This window comes from Schistocerca gregaria, chromosome 10 (genome assembly GCF_023897955.1).
Source record: "Schistocerca gregaria isolate iqSchGreg1 chromosome 10, iqSchGreg1.2, whole genome shotgun sequence".
NCBI lineage: Eukaryota > Metazoa > Arthropoda > Insecta > Orthoptera > Acrididae > Schistocerca > Schistocerca gregaria.
The window spans coordinates 132,616,237-132,643,473 of NC_064929.1; the positions used below are offsets into that span (position 1 = coordinate 132,616,237).

General features: G+C 40.6%; 1 protein-coding gene across 1 annotated transcript in view; it reads right to left on the bottom strand.

The window, feature by feature from the left end:
* Nucleotides 1–27,237, bottom strand: part of LOC126293539 (SANT and BTB domain regulator of class switch recombination) — a 150,599-nt gene that overhangs the window by 10,014 nt on the left and 113,348 nt on the right. The window contains exon 8 of the mRNA XM_049986807.1: nucleotides 2,398–2,597. Within this exon, the coding sequence (XP_049842764.1) occupies nucleotides 2,398–2,597 (200 nt within the window). The remainder of the gene's footprint in view (nucleotides 1–2,397; nucleotides 2,598–27,237) is intronic.

The following is a 27,237-nucleotide window of genomic DNA, read 5'->3' on the forward strand; positions in this document are numbered from 1 at the left end:
AATGCAGTTGATTTGCAGACCTAAGATTATTGCAGCTTTATAGTGTGTTTTAGCCTGTACTTTCCATGTGTGAGTTATTGACCATCACTTCTGAAGCACCCTGAATAAGAGTAATATTTTTGAGTGTAAGAAGTGGAAGGTAATGTTGATGTTTAGTGTGCTGGATTTTGGTAGAGGTTTGTATGCTTTCATCAATGGTGGAGGCCAACACCCATGAAGGTGGCAGATTGGGCAGAGGGGGCCACGGGAAACAGAAATGAGAGAAGGCATTGAGGATGTGGAGAAATAAGGACAGAATCTCTCAGTCATGAGCTCATATCATGAAGATATCATCCGTGAACCTGAACCAGACAAGGTTTTGTGTGACTAGGAAGATTTCCTCTATAAGTTCCATAAACAGATTGGCATAGGAGGGTGTCACACACATGCCAACAGCCTTGCCACAGATTTGTTTGTACATCTTCCACTCAAAAAAGAAGTAGCTATGTGTGAGGATGTAATTTGTTAGATGTATACACAATGAGATGGTGGATTTGGAGTTGGAATGTCATCAGGAGAGGCAGTGCTCGTAAGTGGCAAGGGCACTGATGTGGGGAATGTCAGAGCACAGGAAGGTAGTGTCAACAGAGACAAGGAGGGATCAAGCTAGTAATGAGATGGGGATGGTTGAAAGTCAATTAAGGAAGTGATGACCCTACCCTAAGTCCACTTGTCCTCATCCCACATCCTATTCTCTGTGGTCTCCCTCTTCATCTCCCAGTCCCAATCCTCTCTTACAGATGTGCTGTGCACAACTTGCTCTGACTGCAATGGGAATGAGCTCACTAGCGCCACATTCCTGTTCCCTGTGTCTGCTGATTCACCCTCTCAAGTTGGCCACCCTTCCCCAACACTCCCTCTGACTCTCCACCTTCTTCCTCCTCTCCCTCACTCCACCTGACATGACCCTCCACCCCAGTTGAGATGCCATGCTGGCACAATGTAATGTAGCTCTATGAGTGTATGTGCACTCTATAGTCCCCAGAAAGCATTTATCCAGAGGCTAGTAAATTTCTGTCTTCAAAATGTTATTGATTTGCCACAACAAAGAAAAATTTGTGTCAGACTTGGAGTTGAACCCAGGTATTGTACTCATCATGAGCAGCTGCCTTAATACCTTAGCACAGTGGAGGGTGCCTCCAGGACCAACACAAACATCTGACAAGATGTTTTCATTACATTGCAGGTATACTGGTTATGAACAGATTTCATTGAATCACTTCATGTCATTAAGTTTCACTGATTATAGTCACAGTTATTTCATTCATTTCATTTCAATGAATTTGAAATTTGATTAAATTGCTTTGTACTCCAATGGTAGGGCAAGCCCTGATCACCAGTGCAATCCCCGTCCCCCTCCCCCAGTGTTGCTGGTCCTACATATCCCTTTCAGGGAATTTCTGCATATAGTGATCAGAAACAATTAGACAAAATGTCAGTGACCATGAAAATCTGAGTCAGATCTGGAATTGTGATCAGATAGCCTCACAGTTAAGGTGACAGCTTGGGAAAAGCAGGAGATCCAGTTTCAAGCCCAGTCTGTTTCAAAGTTTTCATTATCCTGGAACAGTTTTCATTGACATCATTTTACATCATTGCATCTTCATTTATTTCATGCCCATTAACTTCATTTCATTTAAATACATTTAATTTATTTCCTAAAAATGTTCTTAGCAATACCTCTTAACACCTGTAAAAACAAGGTAAAGTTTGTTAGACAAGCCTGTGAACGGGCTATTGGCCTGACATCAGGAAGAGAGCAGCCTTTCTTCACTACAGCATTAGGAGAGAAATGTGGAGAGCCCATCACTGGGACACCTTATTTCCCCATCACTCACATGATCCTGAAGGTAATCGGGAAAAATCCCCACCCTTATCTGGGACTGAACCTGTGACCTACAGGGCCAGAATCTAGCACTCTACCTGCTACATCACCTGCTGAAGATGAACACTTCATGGTCATACGTAGGTGATAAACTCAAGCAGACTTAACACCCCCAAAAAAGTCAATGTAGTCCTTGAAAATTAAGTAGCAGTTCTGAAATGTGTTGAACTGTACTAGGAAAATAACATATCATGGTTGAATATGGTATATCATTAACAAAAATATCCCTAAACTCTATCACTTTTTTTAATTGGAAAAACAACCCTCATTTTAGCACTATCTACTCTTTCACACTTCGTACATGAAGATGCTTAGATAATTTCCTTTCCAGGATTGAATTACTATATTATATATATAAATTAATAATGCATGCATGTATGTAAGGTACACCTCAGAAAAGATGAGAGGAGTTTCTTCAACATTCAATCATTTCAGTGCACAAAAATGTCTCATATTAAACACGTAACATATACCTGGTGGAGTGACATGGGGACTCCAGCGCCATTTCCTGTGTCCCAGTCCTCCTCTACGAACCATTGTAGCAGGTGCTCCAGCTTCCCCACAGATGCGACGTGTGAGTGTGGCTGCAATTCGCTGCATGGCACACTCTTCATACTCACGTTGATTGTCCTGGTTCTGCCGAGTCGATAGGCCTGGAATCCACTGGGGTGGTCTGCAAGTCAGAACTTTAGATTAGTATGCTTTGCACTGTTTTGAAACACCTTCATAATTCTGTTACTTTATGAGGTTGTACAGAATACGTATGCAGTTAAATAAGATGATTAAAAATTTTTCTGTTAACATTAAAATTACTACAAAAAATAAGAAACATTTAGTAAGAAAGATCCAAGCATTCAAATGTATTGCAAAATTTTCTGCTACCTGCCTACTTTGTTGGATGGGTGCAGACTCGTCACCCCCTCCCCCCCCCCCCCCCCCCCTTCCCCCAAAAGCATAATGAGGAGAAGGTCTGAAGAACGTAATGGAAAGCTGGTACTGAAGCCAGCTGAATGTGAGCGTGAGCAGTTACTAGTCATTACAGATATGAAGATGAATAGTGTAACATTAGTTTTTATACTATCAGATCACTCATTTCCGTATATGTATGTGTCATAGATCATTAATCAGAATGAATAAAATCTTGTGAAACTGATCTGTAGGAATTATATGCTTTTCTGTCTCTGTAGTAGTCCTCAGTCTGAAAATTACTTTGACACATCTTTGCACACTAGTCTGGTGCGAAGGCCTCTTTGTCTCTGCATAATTATTGCAACCTACATCCATTTGAACCTGCTTACTGCAATCAAACCATGGTCACCCTCTACAATTTTTACCCAACAATTTCGTTCCATTACCAAATGGACTCTTCCTTAATACCTCAAGATGTGCCCTTTGAACTGATCCCTTATTTTTGCCAGGTTTGGCAAAACTTGCTTATCCCCTTATTTGACTTGGCACCTCCTCATTATTTACTCAATCTGCCTACCTAATCTTCAGCATTCTTCTACAGCAACACATTTCAAAAGCATCTATTCTCTTCTTGTGTGAACTACTTATGGTCCACATTTCCCGCTGTTAAGGTTATGCTCCTCTGGACAAATACCCTCAGAAAATATTTCCTAACACTTAAATTTATAATTGATGTTAACAAATTCATGTTTCAGAAATTATTTTCTAGCTACTGCCAGACTGCATGTTATATCCCCTTTACTTCAGCCACGACCAACTTTACAGCACAAGTAAAAAAAACTTATCTCCTATTTTTAGTATCTCATTTTACAAACTGATTACCTCAGCATAACAAGTTATTTTGCTGATAAATTAGCAAAACTGATCCACTATTTTTGGTGTATGATTTCATAATCCATTTCCCTTCATCCTGTCTAAATGCTGTTCTGTTAATTTGAGGCTGTTACTAATTAGCATTTATATTTATATAACGGGGTTATAATTTTTGTCAATGAGCCTAATAAAAAATACAATGAAGCAAACAGAGAAAATGGTTTGGCACATATGTGGCATGAATCACTACCAAAAACAGTGGTCGAAGGGATGGCAGAGAAGAATAATCGCAATGGCAGGCCTAAATGATGTGGGATGCAGCAGTTGTGCTGAAATGAAGAGCGAAGTGAGCAAGTGAGAGGAATGGAGAGCTGCATCAGACCTGCTGTAGGGTGTGTTTATGCTGACACCTTGCTGCTTGCTGGCACAGGTTGGTGATGATGGTGAAATGAGTCTTTGTGGCCCATCTAACCTGCACCATCACTGCTCACCCTGCTGCTCGCTACTGTCCTCGTCAGGCGACGATATCGAGCTGTTTGTGTTTCACGTACTTAAACTTGAACCTTGAGTGCTGTGTTTGACTCTGCTAGCTTCAGAACAGTTACTACCAGCGAGCAGGGAGGCTGCACAGTAAATGTAATAAGACCCCCAGTGATTAATGAGATATGATGCACCAGCACCGAGCAGCAACACCCTTAGTGCTGATGACCAAAACAACAATGTAAATGTGCCTAACTATGGATGAGAGCAATGGCTCTTAGTACAGAGTTTGTCGCAACTGAATCAACAGCTGCCTCTCAATCTATGAATCTCAGACAAAGTTGAATTTAATGATCATTGCTCTGTTCTCCAATTTCATTCACAACTTGCAAATGGTGCACTTCATTACATCTACTTCTAAAGCTGCTTCTTCCTTTGTGTGATCAAAAATATATGCTTTTCTAGACTGACATCTTTGTTAACCTGATGATCAGTACCAGTGCACTCTTTTTCCTCTGGTTATAGAAATGTAAATCTTTCGTGTACAGTATAAAGAGTGTGCCAAAATGTTTACCCCACTTTAAAATGATCACAACTCTATGATTAACATAGACAGAGATACAATATTTGATGCATGCATAGATGCAATTGTAAAGTTTCGAGTCATGTGTAATTTCATTTAATGCTCTCGATGTAAACAAGTCCACTGGGGTAATGTTTGGCTATTTTGATAGGGAAATTCCTTCCAATGCACCAATTCAGAAAGTCTTAATCCAAAGATTTGCTAACGCATTCTGCAATGAGGCGGTGATCCTTCTAATCTAAAGTTACATGAAATTGCACCTCCTGGACTTGGGGTTCATATACCACAATTCTGAAATGCATCCAAGTACACAGTACTAGTATCAAATGTTTTGTGGAAGAAGAATGAGCTTACAACTTTGTCATGCACATCACACATAGATTTTTGAGCCATCCCTTATGTGCTCTGTTATAAGCCTTTGGTGTTTTTGTTAACCCAGTTAATACGCATGTTACGTCGGTTTACAACACCCCTTAGATGAAGTGTTGCTTCATCTGTAGATGTTATTTTCTGCAAGAAATTTTCATTCTTTTCAGTGTGGAATGACATGTAAATAGCAAATTCTTGCCACTGTTCATAATCACATGGTTTCAGTTCTTGTAAACTCTGACTCCTGTCAGCTTACAGTAGCAACCACTTGCGGATAATCTTGTGCAAGTCTTTAGTGTCTTTAATTGGCTTGATGCTTGTCTCACTGTCTAGTTGTCTTTGCAGGTATTGAAAGATTGTCTGCTGCTTTTCTTCTTTCCAGGTGTACCTGCATTAAAAAACAAAAAAGGGAGGATTGGGGGGGGGGGGGGGAAGAAAAAGAAAAAGTCCATGCATGAAGTTACTTGACATTCGGTGTCACATCTGAACCTTCATTGCAGAATGACTGGAAATTTTGTCAGACCCAGCCACACAACATCCTGATACTGATATTCTAGGGCTTCTATCAATAGTGGAGCTCTCAGTAGCAGATTCGTAGTTGGAATACTTGATCATGAAAACTTAATGAGTTCATCAACACATTAAAAACAGGACATAATGGATAAACAGCATAAGTAAATCATAATAGCTGGTAAACTCAGTAAAGGCATTCTGAAACACCCGTATTTCAATTATTGAGTCAAATCAGGACTCCGCCCACTGTTATGACAGTAGTCATCGCTTTTCTTTTCACACAAATCCCCATGACCATGCCAGCTCTTGGTACACAGTTGTCCATTACAACTGCGACACCAAGTAAGACTGCAAATACAAAAATAAAAATAAAAAATCTTTCTGCAGTCTGTTACAAGTAGCGATTCTCTAACTCTGTCAAAAGTGTTTCATAAAAAGAACCTCTTCTACTTCCAAGAATTCCCGTTTCAGTTCATGGAGCAACTCTGTAATACTTAGTGTTGATTAAACCTACTGGCAATAAAAGTAGCAGCACACTTCTGAGCTGCCTCAATGTCTTCCTTCGATCTGATCTGGTCGGCCTTCCAAACACACAAGTACACTCCTGGAAATTGAAATAAGAACACCGTGAATTCATTGTCCCAGGAAGGGGAAACTTTATTGACACATTCCTGGGGTCAGATACATCACATGATCACACTGACAGAACCACAGGCACATAGACACAGGCAACAGAGCATGCACAATGTCGGCACTAGTACAGTGTATATCCACCTTTCGCAGCAATGCAGGCTGCTATTCTCCCATGGAGACGATTGTAGAGATGCTGGATGTAGTCCTGTGGAACGGCTTGCCATGCCATTTCCACCTGGCGCCTCAGTTGGAACAGCATTCGTGCTGGACTTGCAGACCGCGTGAGACGACTCTTCATCCAGTCCCAAACATGCTCAATGGGGGACAGATCCGGAGATCTTGCTGGCCAGGGTAGTTGACTTACACGTTCTAGAGCATGTTGGGTGGCACGGGATACATGCGGACGTGTATTGTCCTGTTGGAACAGCAAGTTCCCTTGCCAGTCTAGGAATGGTAGAACGATGGGTTCGATGACAGTTTGGATGTACCGTGCACTATTCAGTGTCCCCTCGACAATCACCAGAGGTGTACGGCCAGTGTAGGAGATCGCTCCCCACACCATGATGCCGGGTTTTGGCCCTGTGTGCCTCGGTCGTATGCAATCCTGATTGTGGCGCTCACCTGCACGGTGCCAAACACGCATACGACCATCATTGGCACCAAGGCAGAAGCGACTCTCATCGCTGAAGACGACACATCTCCATTCGTCCCTCCATTCACGCCTGTCGCGACACCACTGGAGGCGGGCTGCACGATGTTGGGGCGTGAGCGTAAGACGGCCTAACGGTGTGCGGGACCGTAGCCCAGCTTCATGGAGACGGTTGCGAATGGTCCTCGCCGATACCCCAGGAGCAACAGTGTCCCTAATTTGCTGGGAAGTGGCGGTGCGGTCCCCTACGGCACTGCGTAGGATCCTACGGTCTTGGCGTGCATCCGTGCGTTGCTGCGGTCCGGTCCCAGGTCGACGGGCACGTGCACCTTCCGCCGACCACTGGCGACAACATCAATGTACTGTGGAGACCTCACGCCCCACGTGTTGAGCAATTCGGTGGTACGTCCACCCGGCCTCCCGCATGCCCACTATACGCCCTCACTCAAAGTCCGTCAACTGCACATACGGTACACGTCCACGCTGTCGCGGCATGCTACCAGTGTTAAAGACTGCGATGGAGCTCCATATGCCACGGCAAACTGGCTGACACTGACGGCGGCGGTGCACAAATGCTGCGCATGTAGCGCCATTCGATGGCCAACACCGCGGTTCCTGGTGTGTCCGCTGTGCCGTGCGTGTGATCATTGCTTGTACAGCCCTCTCGCACTGTCCGGAGCAAGTATGGTGGGTCTGACACACCGGTGTCAATGTGTTCTTTTTTCCATTTCCAGGAGTGTATTACTGAAGAGTGATCAGCACAAGTGTTCCATAAATATTCACCTTTATAGATGACCTACTCTTTCCTCAAATTCTCACAATAAACCAAGATTGACTGTTTGCTTTCCCTAGAATTGATCTTACATGCTCATTCCATTTCATATTGCTTTGCAGCATTATGCCTCAATATTTAACCATCACAGCTGTGTCCTGCTCCACATCTTTAACACTGTATTCAAATGTTATAGGATTGTTTTTTCTACTCATCTGTATTAATTTACATTTTTGACATCTAGAGCCACCCACTATTCATCATACTGAATAGAAATTCTGTTCAAGTCATCCTGTATCCTCCTACTGTCACATATAGATGATATTGTCCCATACTCTACACATCAGCAAACAGTTACAGATTGCTGCTTACACTATCCATCAAATAATTTATGAATATAGCGATCAACAGCAATCCTATAACACTTTCTTGCACTAACATGACAGTACCCTTGTCTGTGATGAGCACTACCCATCCTGGACAGCACACACTAAGTTTTATTATTTAAAGGGGCACTGATATCTGAGAACCTATACTGTTTGTTCTGATCTTTGTTAACAGTCTGCTGCTTTATACTGTCAAATGGTTTCCAGAAATCTAGGAACATGGACTCTTCGTATTGTCATCCATGGTTAGCAGGGCATCATGTGAGAAGAAGGTAAACTGAGGTTAGTACATGAAACGATTTCTAATTTTTGTTGTTGTTTTTCTAGATAGAAGCTTTTATTTCTATGAAAATTTATTATATTAAATTTGAGAATATGCTAAAGAATTCTGCAACACACTATCATTAACACCCTCGATCAGGTGCATATGTAAACATGTATGAGCAAAATAACAGTTTAATCTTAGTTTAATTAAGCAAAGATAAAATAATCTTAAATTTTATGAGCTGAATCACTTTTTAATTAAGCAATAACAGGGTGTATACGTGGACAAGGCAAAAAATTCCCGGATTTCCCGGTTAAAAATACACTTTCGCCTGGATGAAAATACATTTTTTCCGTGTTAAGTAACCGTATACTTTTCCTCGGAACTGTAAAACTTATCCATCCTTTCAATGGCTGTGGTTTTATACACTGGCGTAGAATTTCACGCTACTTTAGAAGATTAAACTCAGGGGGAAAAACACTATTTGGAAAGATGCCTGATGTGCAGCAACATGTATACTGCATATTTCGTATCACGAAAGTATAAATTCGAATTCCACCAAACACCGCATTTACTTTCCGCAGGATTGAAATCGAGATTGCGATGTGCTTTTGTAAGCCGGTCGTATCTCATGTCAAGCAATTTCGCCAGCCGATGACAGTGGATATTCGGAGCATAGGACACATGATGTAGTCAGCCAACAGCAACACCACTGTTAAGTAGCGCGAACACACAAATAGGGAAAGGCAATGGTTTAAATTAATATACATAGTGTTGCTAAAAGAAAAGAAAAGCTTTCACCTACTCTATAATATTGGCCTCTAAGATTAATAAGCTGCAAGAGAAGCTAGGCTTTCACACATAATGTCGATCTTTTTTGCGCGTGTTACGCTTTAAGATAAATCACACAAATGTGCTAGTAAATTTTTTAACGACGACATAAGTGTCTGATCTTCTGGGCTCAAAAATATTCTAAATGGTCGTTCTCAAATATTTGAATTTTGAATAAGAGTCAAATGCTCTGTGATCTAAGAAATTCATCGGACATTCGCGCACAGAGTTCATCTTTTGTAAAAGGAAATTTACTTTACTTGAAAGTAACGCTTTTCAAACAACCATTCGGACTATTTTCCCGCGACCTGTTAGAAATAGATTTGTTTCAGCAGTTGCGCCAGATGACAGGTGTCGCCGTGCTTGTGCAGCTACGATGGCGCAGGAAGCCCATACTTTCATACGTGTAAAACATTAAAAGATCTTACATTATGTCATAAAAGAACCAAGACGTTAGAGGATACTCCAAGAGTATGGGAATTTTGTGAACCCTACTAAAACGCATAATTCAGCTTAAAGTGCACATCCATATGTCCAAATTCAGATGTAAATTTTCTTGGAGTAGCTAACAGTACCACATTAGATCATGTTTGGTTCTTTATTATGGCATAATGCCATACATGCTAGACGATAAAAAAGGGAACTTGAAATGTAGCGAACAGTTGAAACTAGGCAATAGTGTGGAATTAAACACTTTGTTTGAAATAAATTGACTGCCTCAGCAGAAAAGATTAATAAAAGTCAAATTTCTTTAACAAACCGACAAAGATAACTTCATTGTTCTGCAAGGCGATTAACGCTTGACTGTCAGAAAGGTAGAAACAAAATAAAATCTGAAACTAATAACTTATTTTAGCCTTCCGTATTTATGAGTACGTATTTTAATTCACTAGATAGCTCCTGACCACAGAAATCCATTTTGTTTTCATTTGATGTGAGAGTAATAAACGAAGAGGAAACAGCAAAATCACTTCACGTAAACACGGGTCTCGTGGAGGCTACCACCTCCCCACTACAACTTAAACTGCTCTGGGCATCAGGTCCGAATCTACGATATTTCCGAACCGTGCCAATATTAGATAGTTGCGCTCCCCATCCCTCGAGTGTTAGAGGTAGAACGTCAAAAATTTAAAAAATTGACTTTTCAAAAATACCTTCATTTTGTAGTGCACATCTTTCGGAAGAGTCTGATATATATATATATATATATATATATATATATATATATATATATATATATATATATATATATGGTACGTTCCGAAAGTAATGCAATTGAATTTCCCGCGCCGCTCCTAGTAGGCGGAGTGGGAGCGGGCCACATGGAGTAGGTGGGGGGGACGCTAAGCTTCGCCGCGAAACCGGTTTCAGTGCTCTCCGAGCTGTGGAAGCGGCAGGACGTCTGTTATTGTAAACCTCTGCGCGCCGACCGTGTCACGGAAAAAATGGAATCGACGATCAAGCAACGTTACGCGATTAAGTTTTGTGCTAAACTGAACAAATCTTTTGAGGAGACTAACAAAATGATTCGTGAGGCTTACGGGGACTCTGCTCTGTCCTACTCACAAGTTTCGAGGTGGTTAAAGGCCTTTAAGGAAGGCCGGGAAGAGGTTCACGACGAACAACGCTCTGGGCGGCCGTCAACCAGCAAAACCGACAACAATGTGGCTCGTGTGCGACAACTGTTGGACTCTGACCGTCGATTGAGTATCAGGATGGTTGCCAATGAACTGAACTTGTCGTCTACTGTTGTTTTTCGCATTGTTACTGAAGATTTAGCGATGAGGAAAGTGTGCGCCAAGCTCGTGCCCAAGGTGTTGTCAGACGACGAAAAGACCAACCGAGCGGAAATTTCAAGTGAACTTTTGCAACGTGTTGAAATTGAACCTGATTATTTGGACAACGTCATCACTGGTGATGAAACCTGGGTTTTTGAATACGACCCAGAAACAAAACGCCAAAGCTCTGAGTGGCACACTGATCAGTCCCCCAAGCCCAAAAAGGCAAGAATGAGCAAATCAAAAGTGAAAACAATGCTCATTGTCTTTTTCGACAGCAAAGGAGTGGTCCATAAGGAGTTTGTTCCTCAAGGACAGACAGTTAACGCTGCCTACTACGTGGATGTGCTGGAAAGACTCCGCAAAAGGGTCGTCAGGACGAGAAAGGACATCTCCGCTACCTGGCAACTCCATCACGACAACGCGCTACGAGTCCGCGAGTTCCTGGCCAAACACCAGGTGCCACGCTGCCCCATCCCCCCTGTACTCCTGACCTCGCCCCAGCTGACTTCTTTTTGTTTCCTAGGATTAAGTCAGCCCTGAAAGGAACCCGTTTTTCGTCCATAGACGAGATCCAATCCGCCGTGACGAAGACCTTGCGATATAGGCAACGTAAGACATGTTATTTGGTCTTAAGTGTGCCAAAGTGCAGTGCCATGCCTCTTCACACAGCATTATTCCATCGCACTTCTCTGTATTCCGCTCTGTGGAATTCAAATGTGTAATATTTTGTAATGAGTGCTATCAAACTATATTCAAGCCAGTGGAAATTAAAGTGTCCTGTGGTGCCTCTCCTGCTCCCAAATGGCTCTGAGCACTATGGGACTTAACATCTGTGATCATCACAGAACTTAGAACTACTGAAACCTAACTAACTTAAGGACATCACACACATCCATGCCCGAGGCAGGATTCGAACCTACGACTGTAGCGGTGACGCAGTTCCAGACTGAAGTGCCTAGAACCGCACGGCCACACCGGCCGGTGCCTGCTCCCAATTGGCCTGTCTGACATCCTGCCCCGCTTAATAAAAATCTCGCTATTAATAGTGGATGGGATTATTTGTAACTGGGAGAACAAGAACGTTCAGAAAATTAGCAGTTTTATTGCCTATTAGCTAATAACTTGCTGTTTTGTGTGACATAAAATTATATATAGGATACATAAAACGAGTAAAGACAAGAGACAAGCAAGATAGTACACATTTCTTCAATCCTTAAGTCCTAGCTTTTTCTTCTCTCTAATCTTGCCACAGCTTTATATGGCGTACTTTCCTTTCTGGGAAAGAATCTATTACGCCATCAAAGTTCATCAACGTTTTGTTACATGAAAAAACAAAATGTCGTTGTCTAATACCAGAAAAGTTGTTAATATAAATAGTACCCCAAACTGGTGTGGTTTCTCGATCTGATTACGTGTATTTTGTCACTGTCTGCTAGATAAAACGAAATAGGCCTGCCTAATAGTGCAGCAGTTGTTACACACACTAAATAAACAAGACTGTTTTGGCACAAATGGTCATTTTTATAACACGACAGAATATAATTCACGAAGTACCAATATCAAAAGCCCATTAGGCCTACTACAAGCAAAAAGTTACGTTAGGAAATAATTTCACATTTCATTCATACTCTCTAGCTTCTGAAGCATGAGATCGAAAAGTAGTAGTATGTAATTTTTAAATAAATTTGAAATCTTCATATACTTCCCTAATTTGTGACAGTGTCCGTTTTTTCTCCTTCCTTGTTCTAACAAACAATCTTGTCATCACTAATTCTGTAACTATTCCTGCCAATCTCAAAATTTATTCTCTGTTTAACTTCACTAACCCTGCCACAATCACCGGTTAAATATCCTGCATTTATTCTCCGGTTAGGCACTGTTAAGTGCTCGTAAAATGAGTTTTCCGTGCTACTCACAAAATTTCATTTTCTTGGATACACGGAGAAGACAACATGTAATCTTAGTTGCCTGTTACTTCTGTTAGTCGTTTATTTCCACTCTGGTAGCCTGAATGTATGGAATTCGTTAGTAATTATAACAACGCTGATGATTTGCAAACCCAGTCAACCACATGAACAGCGACTGTCATTCACTCTTTCAGCTTTATTCGCTCAGCTTGTATAGACCCGTCCCCTTTTGTCTGCAGGAAAGTTTTTTTCTAGATGCGACGGAGATTCCCCTGGCAGAGACATCACATACACACACTATGCCCGCATTCAAAAAATCAAATCAATTTACGGTTCATTCAGAAATCAACTTAGAATTTGATCAAAAAGTTCAAAAACAAACAGGGATGCGTTCAAAATCATATGAGTAATCGATAGACCAACGTGCGCTGGATGCTAGGCGCTTTGTGAATCAATTTCTTTTTCCTCAATAATATCTATTTGGTGCCGCCAGTCCCCCCCCCCCCCCCCCCATCACCACCACCACCACCACCTGAAACTGCCCCCGCTCCCTAGTTTCGGGCCTGTTGCGCATACGTGAAACTGCCAGCTTAGGTGCATGAGTAAAATGTTTCCCAGACAGCATGTGGGTGCTTGCTGCTATTGCTTATACAGCTAACTGCCACACTTCTGTAGCCAGAACCGGGAGAAGGTACTACTCACACACGACTCAACTGCATGTGTGCATGAACTCGCCCACAACCGCCCAAATGAATCTAATGTAAACAGTTGTGATGTCACACTCATCGGAGGCAATTTGTTGTTATGAAACATTGCACAGTCTTCCTAAAGCCTTGACACATTTTGCTGTTGGCAGACACTTGTATGAGCACTGTATTTTGTTCCTGTATATGGCACATTTCCTTTGCAACTTAGGTTTTATTTTTTTTTCTCTCATTCATGTTTTATTGCTGCAGTATTATTCTGCAGTAGCAAGATACACTAATATTCTTTGTTACAGTATTGGTTCTTAGTAGTCAAAATTACAAAAGTGTAACCAAAAACTAAAACAATGAAAAATTCCCGGGTTTTTCTCGGATCTCCTGGTTGTCCCGGGTCGTACACACCCTGAATAAAAAAATAAACTTTCACTATCTCACTCAGATATCATGTACAAGTGATACTCCACAGCAATGATCCACTTGAAGAGTAAAACAGCACAACTGCATCAGATCCCAGCCAATTGCTTATTCAATTACTAATTATCTCATAGACAATTGCTTTGTTGTTGGAGTGTTGACTCTCCATCTAAGATAACATGCTGCATCCTCAATCCAGTCACAAATTTCTCTTGATGCCTCATATGATTATACTTTTGACAATAAGCATAGGTGTGGTACTCAGACAAATCTTTTTGAACATCAAGAAGTACTGCATGTACCTAGTGTTTGATTCAAAGCTTTCAGTATGTTGTGTGAGAAAAATGCGAGTTGTGTTTCACATGATCACTGTTTCCAGAATTCATGCTGTTTGGCATTGGGGGGTCACTCTGTTCAAGTTACCTCATTATGTTTGAACTCAGAAAATGTTCTAAGATTCCACAACAAATCAATGTCAAGGATATTGAATGGTACTTTTGTGGGTCACTTCTACTACCCATCTTGTAGACAGATGTGCTTTTTTCCAAAACATTTTTTTTGTTTAAGGGACCTACTATAGATTATAGTTAGGAGATAGGCTAACTCAGCTGCAAATTCACTATAGAATCTGACAGGGATTCCATTGGGCCCTGGGTCTGTGTTCAATTTTAATGATTTCAGCTGTTTCTCAACATCACTGACACTCACACTTATTTCATTCGTCTTTTCGGTGGTATGGGGATTAAATTGGGGCAATTCTCCTGGATTTTCCTTTGCAAAAGGAACATTTTAAAGCAGAGTTAAGCATTTCAGCTTTTGCTTTGCTATTCTCAATTTCAATTCCTTTCTCATTTGCTAGGGGATTGGACACTGACTGTGGTAACACTAACAGCCTTTACATACAACATAGTCATAGTAGGCTTCATGAATGGCTATCTTGACAGCCAAACACATTTCATTTAGCATTTCTCTACCTGTAACCCTACACTTTGTTTTATACCTATTAAGCAGTAATCTCTGTTGCTTTAGAAGTTTCTTAACAGTGACTGTATACAATGGAGGTTCCCTCCCCTTACGAACTGTTCTGCTGGGTACATATCTGTCCAGTGCATGGGCAACTATTCTTTTAAACTTGAGCCATAGTTCCTCTATGTGCCCGTGCCCTGTGCTGAAAGTTTCAAGTTCATCTTTGAGATACGACACTACTGATTTTTTAAATGTAATTTACTGAACATATATATCTTTCTGCTTGTTTTGGTTGTCACTTGTACTTTGGTAATCACTGTGGCCACAACCGCGTCATGGCAGCTGATTTTGGTTTTGATGTAGACATCCTCGTAGAGGTCATGTCTACTTGTTGCTATTCGATCCAATATATTTCCATCATGAGTGGGGTTCCTAACCATTTGGTCTATTTAATTTTCAGAGAAGGCATTTAGTAATCTTTCAAATGATGTCTTATCAAGCCCACCACTAACAAAACTGTATTTTTCTAATTAATTGTTGGATGATTAAAGCCTCCCTCGACGATCACAGTATGACTGGGGAACTTATGTACAAGTGAACTGAGATTTTCTCTAAAGCATCTGGTTACATCAGGAGTTTGGTGGGCAATAGAAGGATCCAGTTATCATTTTATCCCCACCCTTGATATTGAGCCTTGCTCAAACAATCTCACATGCAGCTTCAATTTCTTGTCCATTGCTACAAATATACCACCTCCACTTCCCATTTGCCTGTCCTTTCGATATACACTTAAATTTTCCTCAAAAATCTCACTGCTATCAATTTCAGGTTTCAGCCAGCTTTCTGTACCTAGTATTAAGTGAGCTTCCCTGCTTTTCACGAGTGCTTCAAACTCTGGCACTTTGTTGCAAATGCTTCAGCACTTTACCATTGGGATTTTAATACTTTCAATTGTGGGAGGCATTTCTTTTGATCTGACACTGATACTTCTGGTTTTCCAACAGCTTGGCAGCTGTTGGATGGAGAACTAATCTAAAAATCCCTTGAGTGCACCCCACACACAATCAGCTACCTGGGTAGCAGCCTCTGTTGTGTAGGCACACCCACCCATTCAGGGGGACACCACAGTTCTAAAACTTACAGTGCAAGTCCAGGAAGTTGTAGCCTAGCTTGTCACAGATCCTTCAAAGTCTCTGGTTCTGTCATTCCACTAGATTCAGAACCAAAGGGCCATGATCAAATCTGGGGGCAATGCTCTTAATTGTACATGTTACAAGAGGGATGGAATATCTTGCCGTAAGAGGCACATACCTCAAATCTGAAAATTTTTTTGTATGCTGAGCATGAAATAGCATTAAGTCTGGGGGAAAGTGTGTGACTGTGATACTTTTATTGCAATTAGTGCAGACAATTGAACATACATGTTAGCATAAGTCAGATGAAAAGTACAAACTAAGTTACTTTTTGTGTAGCGAAGATGAAACATCACACCAAACAAGACTGGTCACTCTAAGGTCTACGTGTGCACAGTCAATATTGATCAGTATGAAGTCCCCACAGAGCCTCCTGCTTGAATGCAGCGCATCAGTGGGCAGGCTTGGCAGTAGCAGCGGCACTCTCCAGTCATCTGCTGTGTCACAATTAACTGTTCTGTTGCAGACTGCCAAGAAGAGTAAGGCCGGACCATTTCTGCGCAGTTGACTCTGAGATGGTATACCTATTTACCTACTCCTGCAGGTACTCACTCCATAGAATGGAACTCTAAGGACCCAGCTGCATTGAGACCAAGGGGCGTGATTGGTATCATCCTGTTCAAACAGTGGCGTTTCAATGTCGATTGATTTTGAAACTCTTTAGGGAATGTTTCAGCTTGCAAGAGTCACACTTCAGGTGAAGCGATTTGTCCATTATACGCTTCTGGATTTTTTAGTACCTGTACTGGTTTCAGACAGTGGATGGAAAACACAGAAAGTTTCCCATTTATAAGTATTTTGAATGTTTGTTTGCCGTGTTGCAAGACCCTATATGATCCAATATAACATGGTTGCAGGTTGTTGTGATGAATTATATGTTCACAATCCACCAATGTTTTATGAACAATTAATTACTTGTTGATCGATGTGACGCTGTGGAGGAGATGTGCCAACATAAGCAATATCTTGCTTCACTCATCTGACTGGTTCCAGTAACTCAGTGCAGCTGTTGGTGGAACAGGAAGCAATGAAATCCACCAAGAGAATAAGGTATTCACTGTGTAAAATCTTTGCCATGGATGCTTGAAAATCTTCATTGGAGACCGAACGTACCCCAGGGAGAAGCTAAGGGAGTGCTGGTCAGTGTGGCCCATTAGTGCTGCCTTGCTTGTGAAATGTCAGCATTCGACAAAGATGTTACTCTGCAGACAGTTCTCTGTTGTCCAAAAGTGTTGTACACCACACAATTTACACAGTTTAGAGTACAGATTTGACTCAAATTGTTGTTCTCAGTCTGTGGTAATTGATGCAGGGCAGCTGAACCACCTACCCACATTTGTAGGAAAGTCAGAGCTGTGCTTTCTGTTGTCATACCCATGAAGGGCACCACCTCTACCCAGTGAGTGATACTGTCTACTGCTAACAGGATGTAATGGTAGCAGTTGGATTCTGGTAGGAATACTGCTAGATCGAGATGTGTGCTTTGTAACTGACCCTTTGGTTTTGTATGTCTGTCATGTTTTGGAAATGCTTAATATCTGACCTTGCTGCACTGGCATTTGACACACAACCATTTCCACTTCCTGCAGTTTTCCACATTAGGCCACACAAAACATTGTGGTCAGCTTTGTGGTTGGTCTGATGCTGGGGTGTGACATGTTATGCAAATTATCAAAAATCACTTTGCAAAATTTTTGTGTGAACAAGTGGGCAGTAGTGTGTATTAATAACAGTTTTTGGAGTGTCTTTGAGTTCCATAGGAATCTGTAGATATGCATTCTGAAAGTCAATGACACTGAAACTGATGCACTGGCTAATGCGTGTGGGAATTCATGTAAGCTGGGTATGGGGTACCTATCTGGCATTGTATGAGTGTTCAGAGCCTTATCTGCACTATCTGTAGGAATTATTGTTTTTCAACACCAGGTGGATCAGGGTAGCCCAAGTGCTGTTTTCAAGGGTAACAATTCATTGATTGCCGCCTTAAGGGCATATTAACTTTCCTGGTGCCAGCCATCTGACCATGTGGAAGACAGGCCACAACATAGTAATGATTTTATGCATGATACTGTCTCTAATGCCTCTCATTCCCAGAAGAAGGTTTGTGAAAGCTTTATCCTCTCCCATGATGGCTACTAGTGACTCCAGCTGATACATAAAATCCTCAACACAGTGGGTAGCATCCATGTGCACTTGTTACACATCCTTTATTGCCCTCATGTATAACTTCAACAAAATCCTAGTTAGTGTCTTGTCCAAATAAAGAAAATGGTTCTCTTCCTTCAAGGAACCACAAAAATTGTTCATCAAACATTGTAACTTTTCCAAATTATTATTGCTAGTGAAATATTATTTCCTTCCTTTGTGTGCAGTGTATTGTGTATGTTGTGATTTAGTGTTTTGTTGTTTCATCATGCCAAGAAAGTGCGTGAATCATGTAGATAACTTCTACTATATTTGTGGTGAGTTGACCTTCAAGTACCAAAGGTGATATTTCACGTGACCTGTGAATGAGTGTTATGAACTTTGCTTTCGCTGTCATGTGGGTGATTTGGATAAGAACTGGACCCCAAGTATATCCTGGGCTTCGTGTGCTAGACTGTTGATTGGGTGGGGAAAATGGCGTGTATCATATGCCATTTGCAATTCGCATGATTTGGGGGGAACTGAGGGATCATCTAACAGATCATTATTTTTGCTCAACAGGTATTAAAGGATTCACATCTAAATCAAAAAAATACAGTGAAGTATCTGAATTTGCCATCTGCAATGATGCCTGTCTTACACAATGAAGAGTTCACTGTACCAGTGTATGCAGATCCGATCTTAATCTATAATTCTGATTCTGACCTACCTCAAACTGAAAATGATTCATATTAAAATAAAAATTATCTTAAATAAGAAGGCAGTAGCTGTTCATCAAAACTTTACTTTCCCCATCAAAAGGACCTTAACGACCTCACTCGGCATTCAAACTTGTCTAAACAGCAAGCAGAAAGGCTGTAATCTACTCCAATAAGATGTATGAATAATGGAAAATCCAGGATGGAATAATGACAGGATTATGAAAGAGTTAAATTGCTACTAACCAACTAATGGAGGTGTTGAGTCACAGACAAGCACAACAAAAAGACTGCTAAACAAGTAATTTCTGGCCAAAAGGCCATCTTCCAAATTAGATAAAACACACACACACACACGTTCACACAAATGAAAGTCACATACACATGACCACTGACTCTGGCTGCTTGTCTGCTGAGGCCAGACTGCAAGCAACTGCACATGATGGGAGAAGCAACTTCAACGTGATCACTTCTCCCATCGTGCGCAGTAGTCTGGACTTGGCAGCTAGAGACAGTGGTGAGTTGTGTTTGTGTGAATGTGTGTGCAATGCTGTCTAATTCAAAAGAAGGCCAAAAGCTTACTCGTTTAGCAGACTTTTTTGTTGTTCCTGTCTGCAACTCGTCATCTCCATTATATTGTGAATAGCAATATATCCTTTTCATAATATTGTCTGGGTGTACGAATACGAAGTTATCACCACTGCCATACTGATTTCAAAGACTGCTTCTCTGAAGCAAATGGTATTGATTTGCAATGATATTTGTTCTATTATGGAAACTCTTGGACATCAACCCCCAGCTGGATGACTGGCAATTATTCATAGACTACTGTAAAGTTAATCTGAAGGCTGCGCTGATACAAATTGGCTGTGAACTTCCATCAGTATCTGTAGCACCTGGTTCTGATATGAAAAAGACATACAACAAAATTACACTAGTTTTAGAGAAAATCCAGTATGACAAACATAAATGAAATATCTGTGGTGACTTAGGGCTCATTACTTCATTGTTTTGTTTGCAACTTGGGATCACCGCATATTGCTGTTTGTTGTGTGAATGGGGCTGCTGAGACAAGAAGTCTCACTCCATTAGAAAATCATGGCCCAAACATGAATCTCTTATCCCTGGCCACAAAAAGTGTCTCATGTTCCTTTAGTTAATAGTGAAAAAAATATATTTGCCCCCACTGCACATTTAATTGAGAGTAATGAAAAATTTTGTCATAGCTTTGGATAAACTTTCTAATGGATTCTTGTGTGTGAAATTTAAATCACCCAAAGTCAGTGACGCTAAACTGAAAGAGGAAATTTTCATATGAGCACAAATATGGTCAATTAATGATTGATGAACATTTTGGAGAACTGTTAAATCCACTGGATAAAATAGCCCGGCAGTCTTTCAAAAATGTATATTGCAGTTTCCCTGGAAACCATAAAGCAGAAAACTACTGTGACATAGTGACTGATCTTCCACATTCTTATAAAGCTATGGGATACAACATGTCCTTAATAATTCACTTCTTAGACTCTGGCTTAAACTTCTTCCTGAAAAATCTTGAGGCCATCAGTAAGGAGCATATGGAGCATTTTCATCAGCAAATTTCTTCAATGGAAAGGCAAGTGGAGTTCCAATATGCTGGCTAAATACTGCTGGACCAAGGACAGGGATGTTTCAGACACAAAATATGCCTGAAAATCACTGTCCATCACTTTCTAGGTAACTCAGAATGAGTAGTATACTATTCAAAGTTAGATAGCTTGTTACTGATTTTATTACAAATTATTAAGCATTCAAATGAATATCATAAAAAACTTGTGCCTGATGAGAAAAAACGGAAATGATATTTGTATTCAGCATGACAAATACTTCTTGAATTCTAGAATTCATATTTTTATTCTTGTGAAAGAAAAAAATTCAGTTTTGTTGACTGGTGTCATCAGTTATCTTTTTGTGGCCCACAATGTAAATGTTAATATATTTATACATTTATATGTTTAAAAAAAAGGCTATGGCATGTAGATCCACACAAATCTATAAATTTATGTCAAAATCCTCTTAAATCACCCAACAGCTAGGTGAGTTTGTGTCTTATTTAAAACCAAAGAGTTTTAATGAATACATGAGAAAAGTCTCATATGCGGCAATGTGTCTACTAAAATCGAACAATGGAAAATCTAGGATGGAATGTAACAATATTATGAAAAGGATAGTTGCTATTCATCATGTAGCAGAAATTCAGTCGCAGACAGGCAAAACAGAAAGACTGTAGAAAAGTGAGCTTTTGACCAACAAGGTCTTTTTTCAAAAATAGGCAACATGTTGTTGTTGTTGTTGTTGTGGTCTTCAGTCCTGAGACTGGTTTGATGCAGCTCTCCATTCTCCTCTATCCTGTGCATGCCTCATCATCTCCCAGTACCTACTGCAGCCTACATACTTCTGAATCTGCTTAGTGTATTCATCTCTTGGTCTCCCTCTACAATTATTACCCTCCACGCTGCCCTCCTATACTAAATTGGTGATCCCTTCATGCCTCAGAACATGTCCTACCAACCGATCCCTTCTTCTAGTCAACTTGTGCCACAAACTCCTCTTCTCCCCAATCCTATTCAATACCTCCTCATTAGTTATGTGATCTACCCATCTAATCTGCAGCATTCTTCTGTAGCACCACATTTCGAAAGTTTCTATTTTCTTCTTTTCCAAACTATTTATCGTCCATGTTTAACTTCCATACATGGCTACATTCCATACAAATACTTTCAGAAACGACTTCCTGACACTTAAATCTATACTCAATGTTAACAAATTTCTCTTCTTGAGAAACGCTTTCCTTGCCATTGCCAGTCTACATTTTATATCCTCTCTACTTTGACCATCATCAGTTATTTTACTTCCTAAATAGCAAAACTGCTTTACTACTTTAAGTGTCTCATTTCCTAATCTAATTCCCTCAGCATCACCCGATTTAATTTGACCACATTCCATTATCCTCGTTTTGCTTTTCTTGATGTTCATCTTATATCCTCCTTTCAAGACACTGTCCATTCCGTTCAACTGCTCTTCCAAGTCCTTTGCTGTCTCTGACAGAATTACAATGTCATCGGCGAACCTCAAAGTTTTTATTTCTTCTCCATGAATTTTAATACCTACTCCAAATTTTTCTTTTGTTTCCTTTACTGCTTGCTCAATATACAGATTGAATAACATCGGGGAGAGGCTACAACCCTGTCTCACTCCTTTCCCAACCACTGCTTCCCTTTCATGCCCCTCGACTCTTATGACTGCCATCTGGTTTCTGTACAAATTGTAAATAGCCTTTCGCTCCCTGTATTTTACCCCTGCCACCTTCAGAATTTGAAAGACAGTATTCCAGTTAACATTGTCAAAAGCTTTTTCTAAGTCTACAAATGCTAGAAACATAGGTTTGCCTTTTCTTAATCTAGCTTCTAAGATAAGTCGTAGGGTCAGTGTTGCCTCACGTGTTCCCATATTTCTATGGAAACCAAACTGATCTTCCCTGAGGTCGGCTTCTACCAGTTTTTCCATTCATCTGTACAGAATTTGCAGCCGTGACTTATTAAACTGATAGTTCGGTAATTTTGACATCTGTCAACGCCTGCTTTCTTTGGGATTGGAATTATTATATTCTTCTTGTAGTCTGAGGGTATTTTGCCTATCTGATACATTTTGCTCACCAGATGGTAGAGTTTTGTCAGGACTAGCTCTCCCAAGGCTGTCAGTAGTTCTAATGGAATGTTGTCTACTCCCAGGGCCTTGTTTCGACTTAGGTCTTTCAGTGCTCTATCAAACTCTTCACACAGTATCATATCTCCCATTTCCTCTTCATCTACATCCTCTTCCCTTTCTATAACATTGCCCTCAAGTACATCGCCCTTGTATAGACCCTCTATTTACTCTTTCCACCTTTCTGCTTTCCCTTCTTTGCTTAGAAATGGGTTTCCATCTGAGCTCTAGATATTCATACAAGTGGTTCTCTTTTCTCCAAAGGTCTCTTTAATTTTCCTGTAGGCAGTATCTATCTTACCCCTAGTGAGATAAGCCTCTACATCCTTACATTTGTCCTCTAACCACGACTTCTTAGCCATTTTGCACTTCCTGTTGATCTCATTTTTGAGACGTTTGTATTCCTTTTTGCCTGCGTCATTAACTGCATTTTTATATTTTCTCCTTTCATCAATTAAATTCAATATTTCTTGCGTCACACAAGGATTTCTACTAGCCCTCATCTTTTTACCTACTTGATCCTCTGCTGCCTTCACTTCTTCATCCCTCAAAGCCACCCATTCTTCTTCTACTGTATTTCTTTCCCCCATTTCTGTCAATTGTTCCCTTATGCTCTCTCTGAAACTCTGTACAACCTCTGGCTTAGTCAGTTTATGCAGGTCCAATCTCCTTAAATTCGCACCTTTCTGCAGTTTCTTCAGTTTATTCTACAGTTCATAACCAATAGATTGTGGTCAGAGTCCACATCTGCCCCTGGAAATGTCTTACAATTTAAAACCTGGTCCCTAAATCTCTGTCTTACCATTATGTAATCTGTCTGAAACCTATCAGTACCTCCAGGCTTCTTCCATGTATACAACCTCCTTTCATGATTCTGAAACCAAGTGTTAGCTATGATTAAGTTGTGCTCTGTGCAAAATTCTACCAGGCAGCCTCCTCTTTCATTTCTTACCCCCAATCCATATTCCCTACTATGTTTCCTTCTCTTCCTTTTCCTACAATCGAATTCCAATCACTCATGACTATTAAATTTTCATCTCCCTTCACTATCTGAATAATTTCTTTTCTCTCTTCATACAGTTCTTCAATTTCTTCGTCATCTGCAGAACTGGTTGGCATATAGACTTGTACTAGGTAGGTGTGGGCTTTGTGTCTATCTTGGCCACAATAATGCATTCACTATGTTGTTTGTAGTAGCTTACCCGACCTCCTATTTCTTTTTTTTTTTTTTTCATTATTAAACCTACTCCTGCATTACCCCTATTTGATTTTGTATTTATAACCCTGTATTCACCTGACCAAAAGTCTTCGCTAATTCCCACTATATCTAACTTAAACCTATCCATTTCCCTTTTTAAACTTACCTGCCTGATTAAGGGATCTGACATTCCACGCTCCAATCTGTAGAACGCCAGTTTTCTTTCTCCTGGTAACGACATCCTCTTGAGCAGTCCCCACCTGTAGATCCGAATGGGGGACTATTTTACCTCCAGAATATTTTACCAAAGAGGACACCATCAAAATTTAACCATACAGTAAAGCTGCATGCCCTCGGGAAAAATTACGGCTGTAGTTTCCCCTTGCTTTCAGCCGTTCGCAGTACCAGCACAGCAAGGCCGTTTTGGTTGGTGTTACAAGGTTAGATCAGTCAATCATCCAGACTGTTGCCCCTGCAACTACTGAAAAGGCTGCTGCCCCTCTTCAGGAACCACATGTTTGTCTGGCCTCTCAACAGATACCCTTGCATTGTGGTTGCACCTACGGTACGGCTATCTGTATCGCTGAGGGACACAAGCCTCCCCACCAACGGCAAGGTCTATGGTTCATGGGAGGAAGTATAGGCAACATAGACTCATGCAAATGTGACTCACACACATACATACACATACAGTCTGTGGGAACTGAAGCCAGGCCATGCCTAGTATGTGGTCATGCATATTTTATTATTTTAGATGTGATAATTGGGAGTTCTGTGCCACAATATGAGGCACATACTTCGAAATGAAGAGTTATGCTAGGCTGTGTCTAGTATGTGGTTATACATATTTTATCTTTTTAGATACGATAATTGGGAAGTTATGTGAATGAGGCACATACTTTAAAATGAAGAGTTTTCTCGAGTAGTGTGTGAAATAGGGTTAAATGTTTGTTAATTATTATAGGTACAGTAGACATTACAGGTTGTGTTGAATCAAGTTACTCATATTGCATTATTATGCACTACATGAACATAACTAAAAAATGAACACATCAGTATTGGCCATGAAAATATTGGTCTGGAATGTTAATATAAACCACAGGGATAAAATACAGGGTGAGTTAAAAAGGACTTTACAACTTCGTAATGCTACAGAAATTTACTGACATTAACTTACAGACTTGGTAGATATATCATTTTGTAGCAAACAATCTTAAGTTCCACAAAAAAGTGTTGGTGTGATTATCATGTTTATCATCTGTGGTGCAGCAAACATCCAACTGCTAATCAATTTCTTCCCACAACTGTTGCAGAAAATCGGTGTAATTTGTGCAATGGCAGTGTAGATTCAATTTTTCCTGTCAGTTCACTTGTTTGGTAGGGGAGGAATATACACACAGTCCGTAATGAAACCCCAGAGAAAAAAATCCAGTGGTGTCAAATGTGGGGAGTGATGTGACTATGCGATTGGATTTTCATGGCCAATCCACCGATCTGGGATGCAATTATGAAGGAAACCTTTTCAACAGGAAATGAGGTGGTGCATCATCTTGCTTGTAGTGAACCATACTATCTCAGTCACCTTCACTGACCTGTTGAATTAAAAAGTTTTCAAACATATCCAGATACACAATACCTATACAGTTTTCTCCATTAAAAAGAAAGGGCCATACACTGTCAATTTGCTAAGGGCACAAAATAGGTTACCTTTGGGGTTGTCACAAGCATGTTCTAATGTTGTATGTGGATTCTCACTGCTCCATATCCTGCAGTTGTGGGTGTTCACCACGCCACTGATATAAAATGTTGACTCATCATTGTGCTGCCATCCTCTATCCTCTATCCAATGCAATATTTACATACAGAATTCCCTGTGAGCAACCATATTTGCATCACTATGTGATGTGTCATTGTGAATCTCTATGGTTTCAAGTGTAAACATCTATGCAGTACACGTTAAACAGTCTTTTGTGGAATACCAGTCTAGTGACATACATGTCACGTTGATTTTTGTGGACTGTGGGCAAAGCTCTCCCTAATCTGTTCGACATAATTATCAACATGTGGGTGACCTGGTGCCTTATCATGTTGCAGTGAACAACCCGTCTCAACAAAATTCTTGTGTCAAAAGTAAATTGTAGGCCTCCTTGGAGGTTCTTTAGTGTATTTGGTGCAAAATTTATATGGAACAGTTGTTGCAAAGTTCGTTTTGTGAAACCAAAATATACAGCAAACACATCAGTGAAAGTAGCCATTTTAGCTGTGCACTATTCTGGTGTTCCTGATGGTGGAATGGTATACTGATGCACTATGTGAATCAAACTTGAGGTTGTTTACTACAAAGTGACCATCTACTGATTCTGTAAGTTATCTCAATAAATTTATATTTTATTCCAAAGCTGTAAAGTCCTTTTCAACTCACCCTGAACACGTGTACTCCATAACTTATGTATTCCTGTGTGTATCGGTAATTCAACACACACACACTAGTGGACTTTAAATGTGCACTAGGTGCATGAATAAGACTTTTCTCCTGTGCTACACTATCATTTGGTGGGCCTCTAACAAGGGAAACTTTAACTGATAGTGCCGCCATCTTTCACGTGACTTCACACTCATCACACATCTCCAATGTGAGCAATATTATGACAGAACCAATTACACTCTGAGAGTGGACTGGGCACTCGAGCTGCCTACAGGTACTTTGCGCATGTGCATTGCCTCACCATGAGGACAGAAGATTGCTGATAATGCACAAGTGACTGCTGATGCTTGAGTTTGTAGTCACATTACTATTATTTGCACAGTAGTAATTATTACAGATGATAAGTAACAAGTACTTGTGACATAATTTAACATGTGCTTAGCTTCATTTGCATGAGGGCAGCTCAGATCTTACATATGACGGTCATGTATGTGTTTGTTGGTTCACGTGGCTGTGTCTTGAGTAATCTAGTTTTAAAATGGAAGCTGAAGCCTAGTCAGCTCGGATGACACTTGGTGACCAGCATTTCTACATCAAAATGAATCCCTATGTGGAAAGAACCAACAGAGATTTACAACTCTGTGAGAGAGGTGTGCAGGAATAGTGTAGTGGTTCACAGCACAGTATTGTGGTACTCTGCTCATTTCTGTGAAAGTTGGATAAGCAATGAGGACATCTCAAGAAGTGGAAGGCCATTAACTGCAACACATTACACCTCTCAGATTATTGTTAATTATATTTTGAGAGAGGATTGACAAAAGACGCGAGGGAATTGTGTACGAGACCAGAATATCAGTCACTTCAGTTTACAAAAT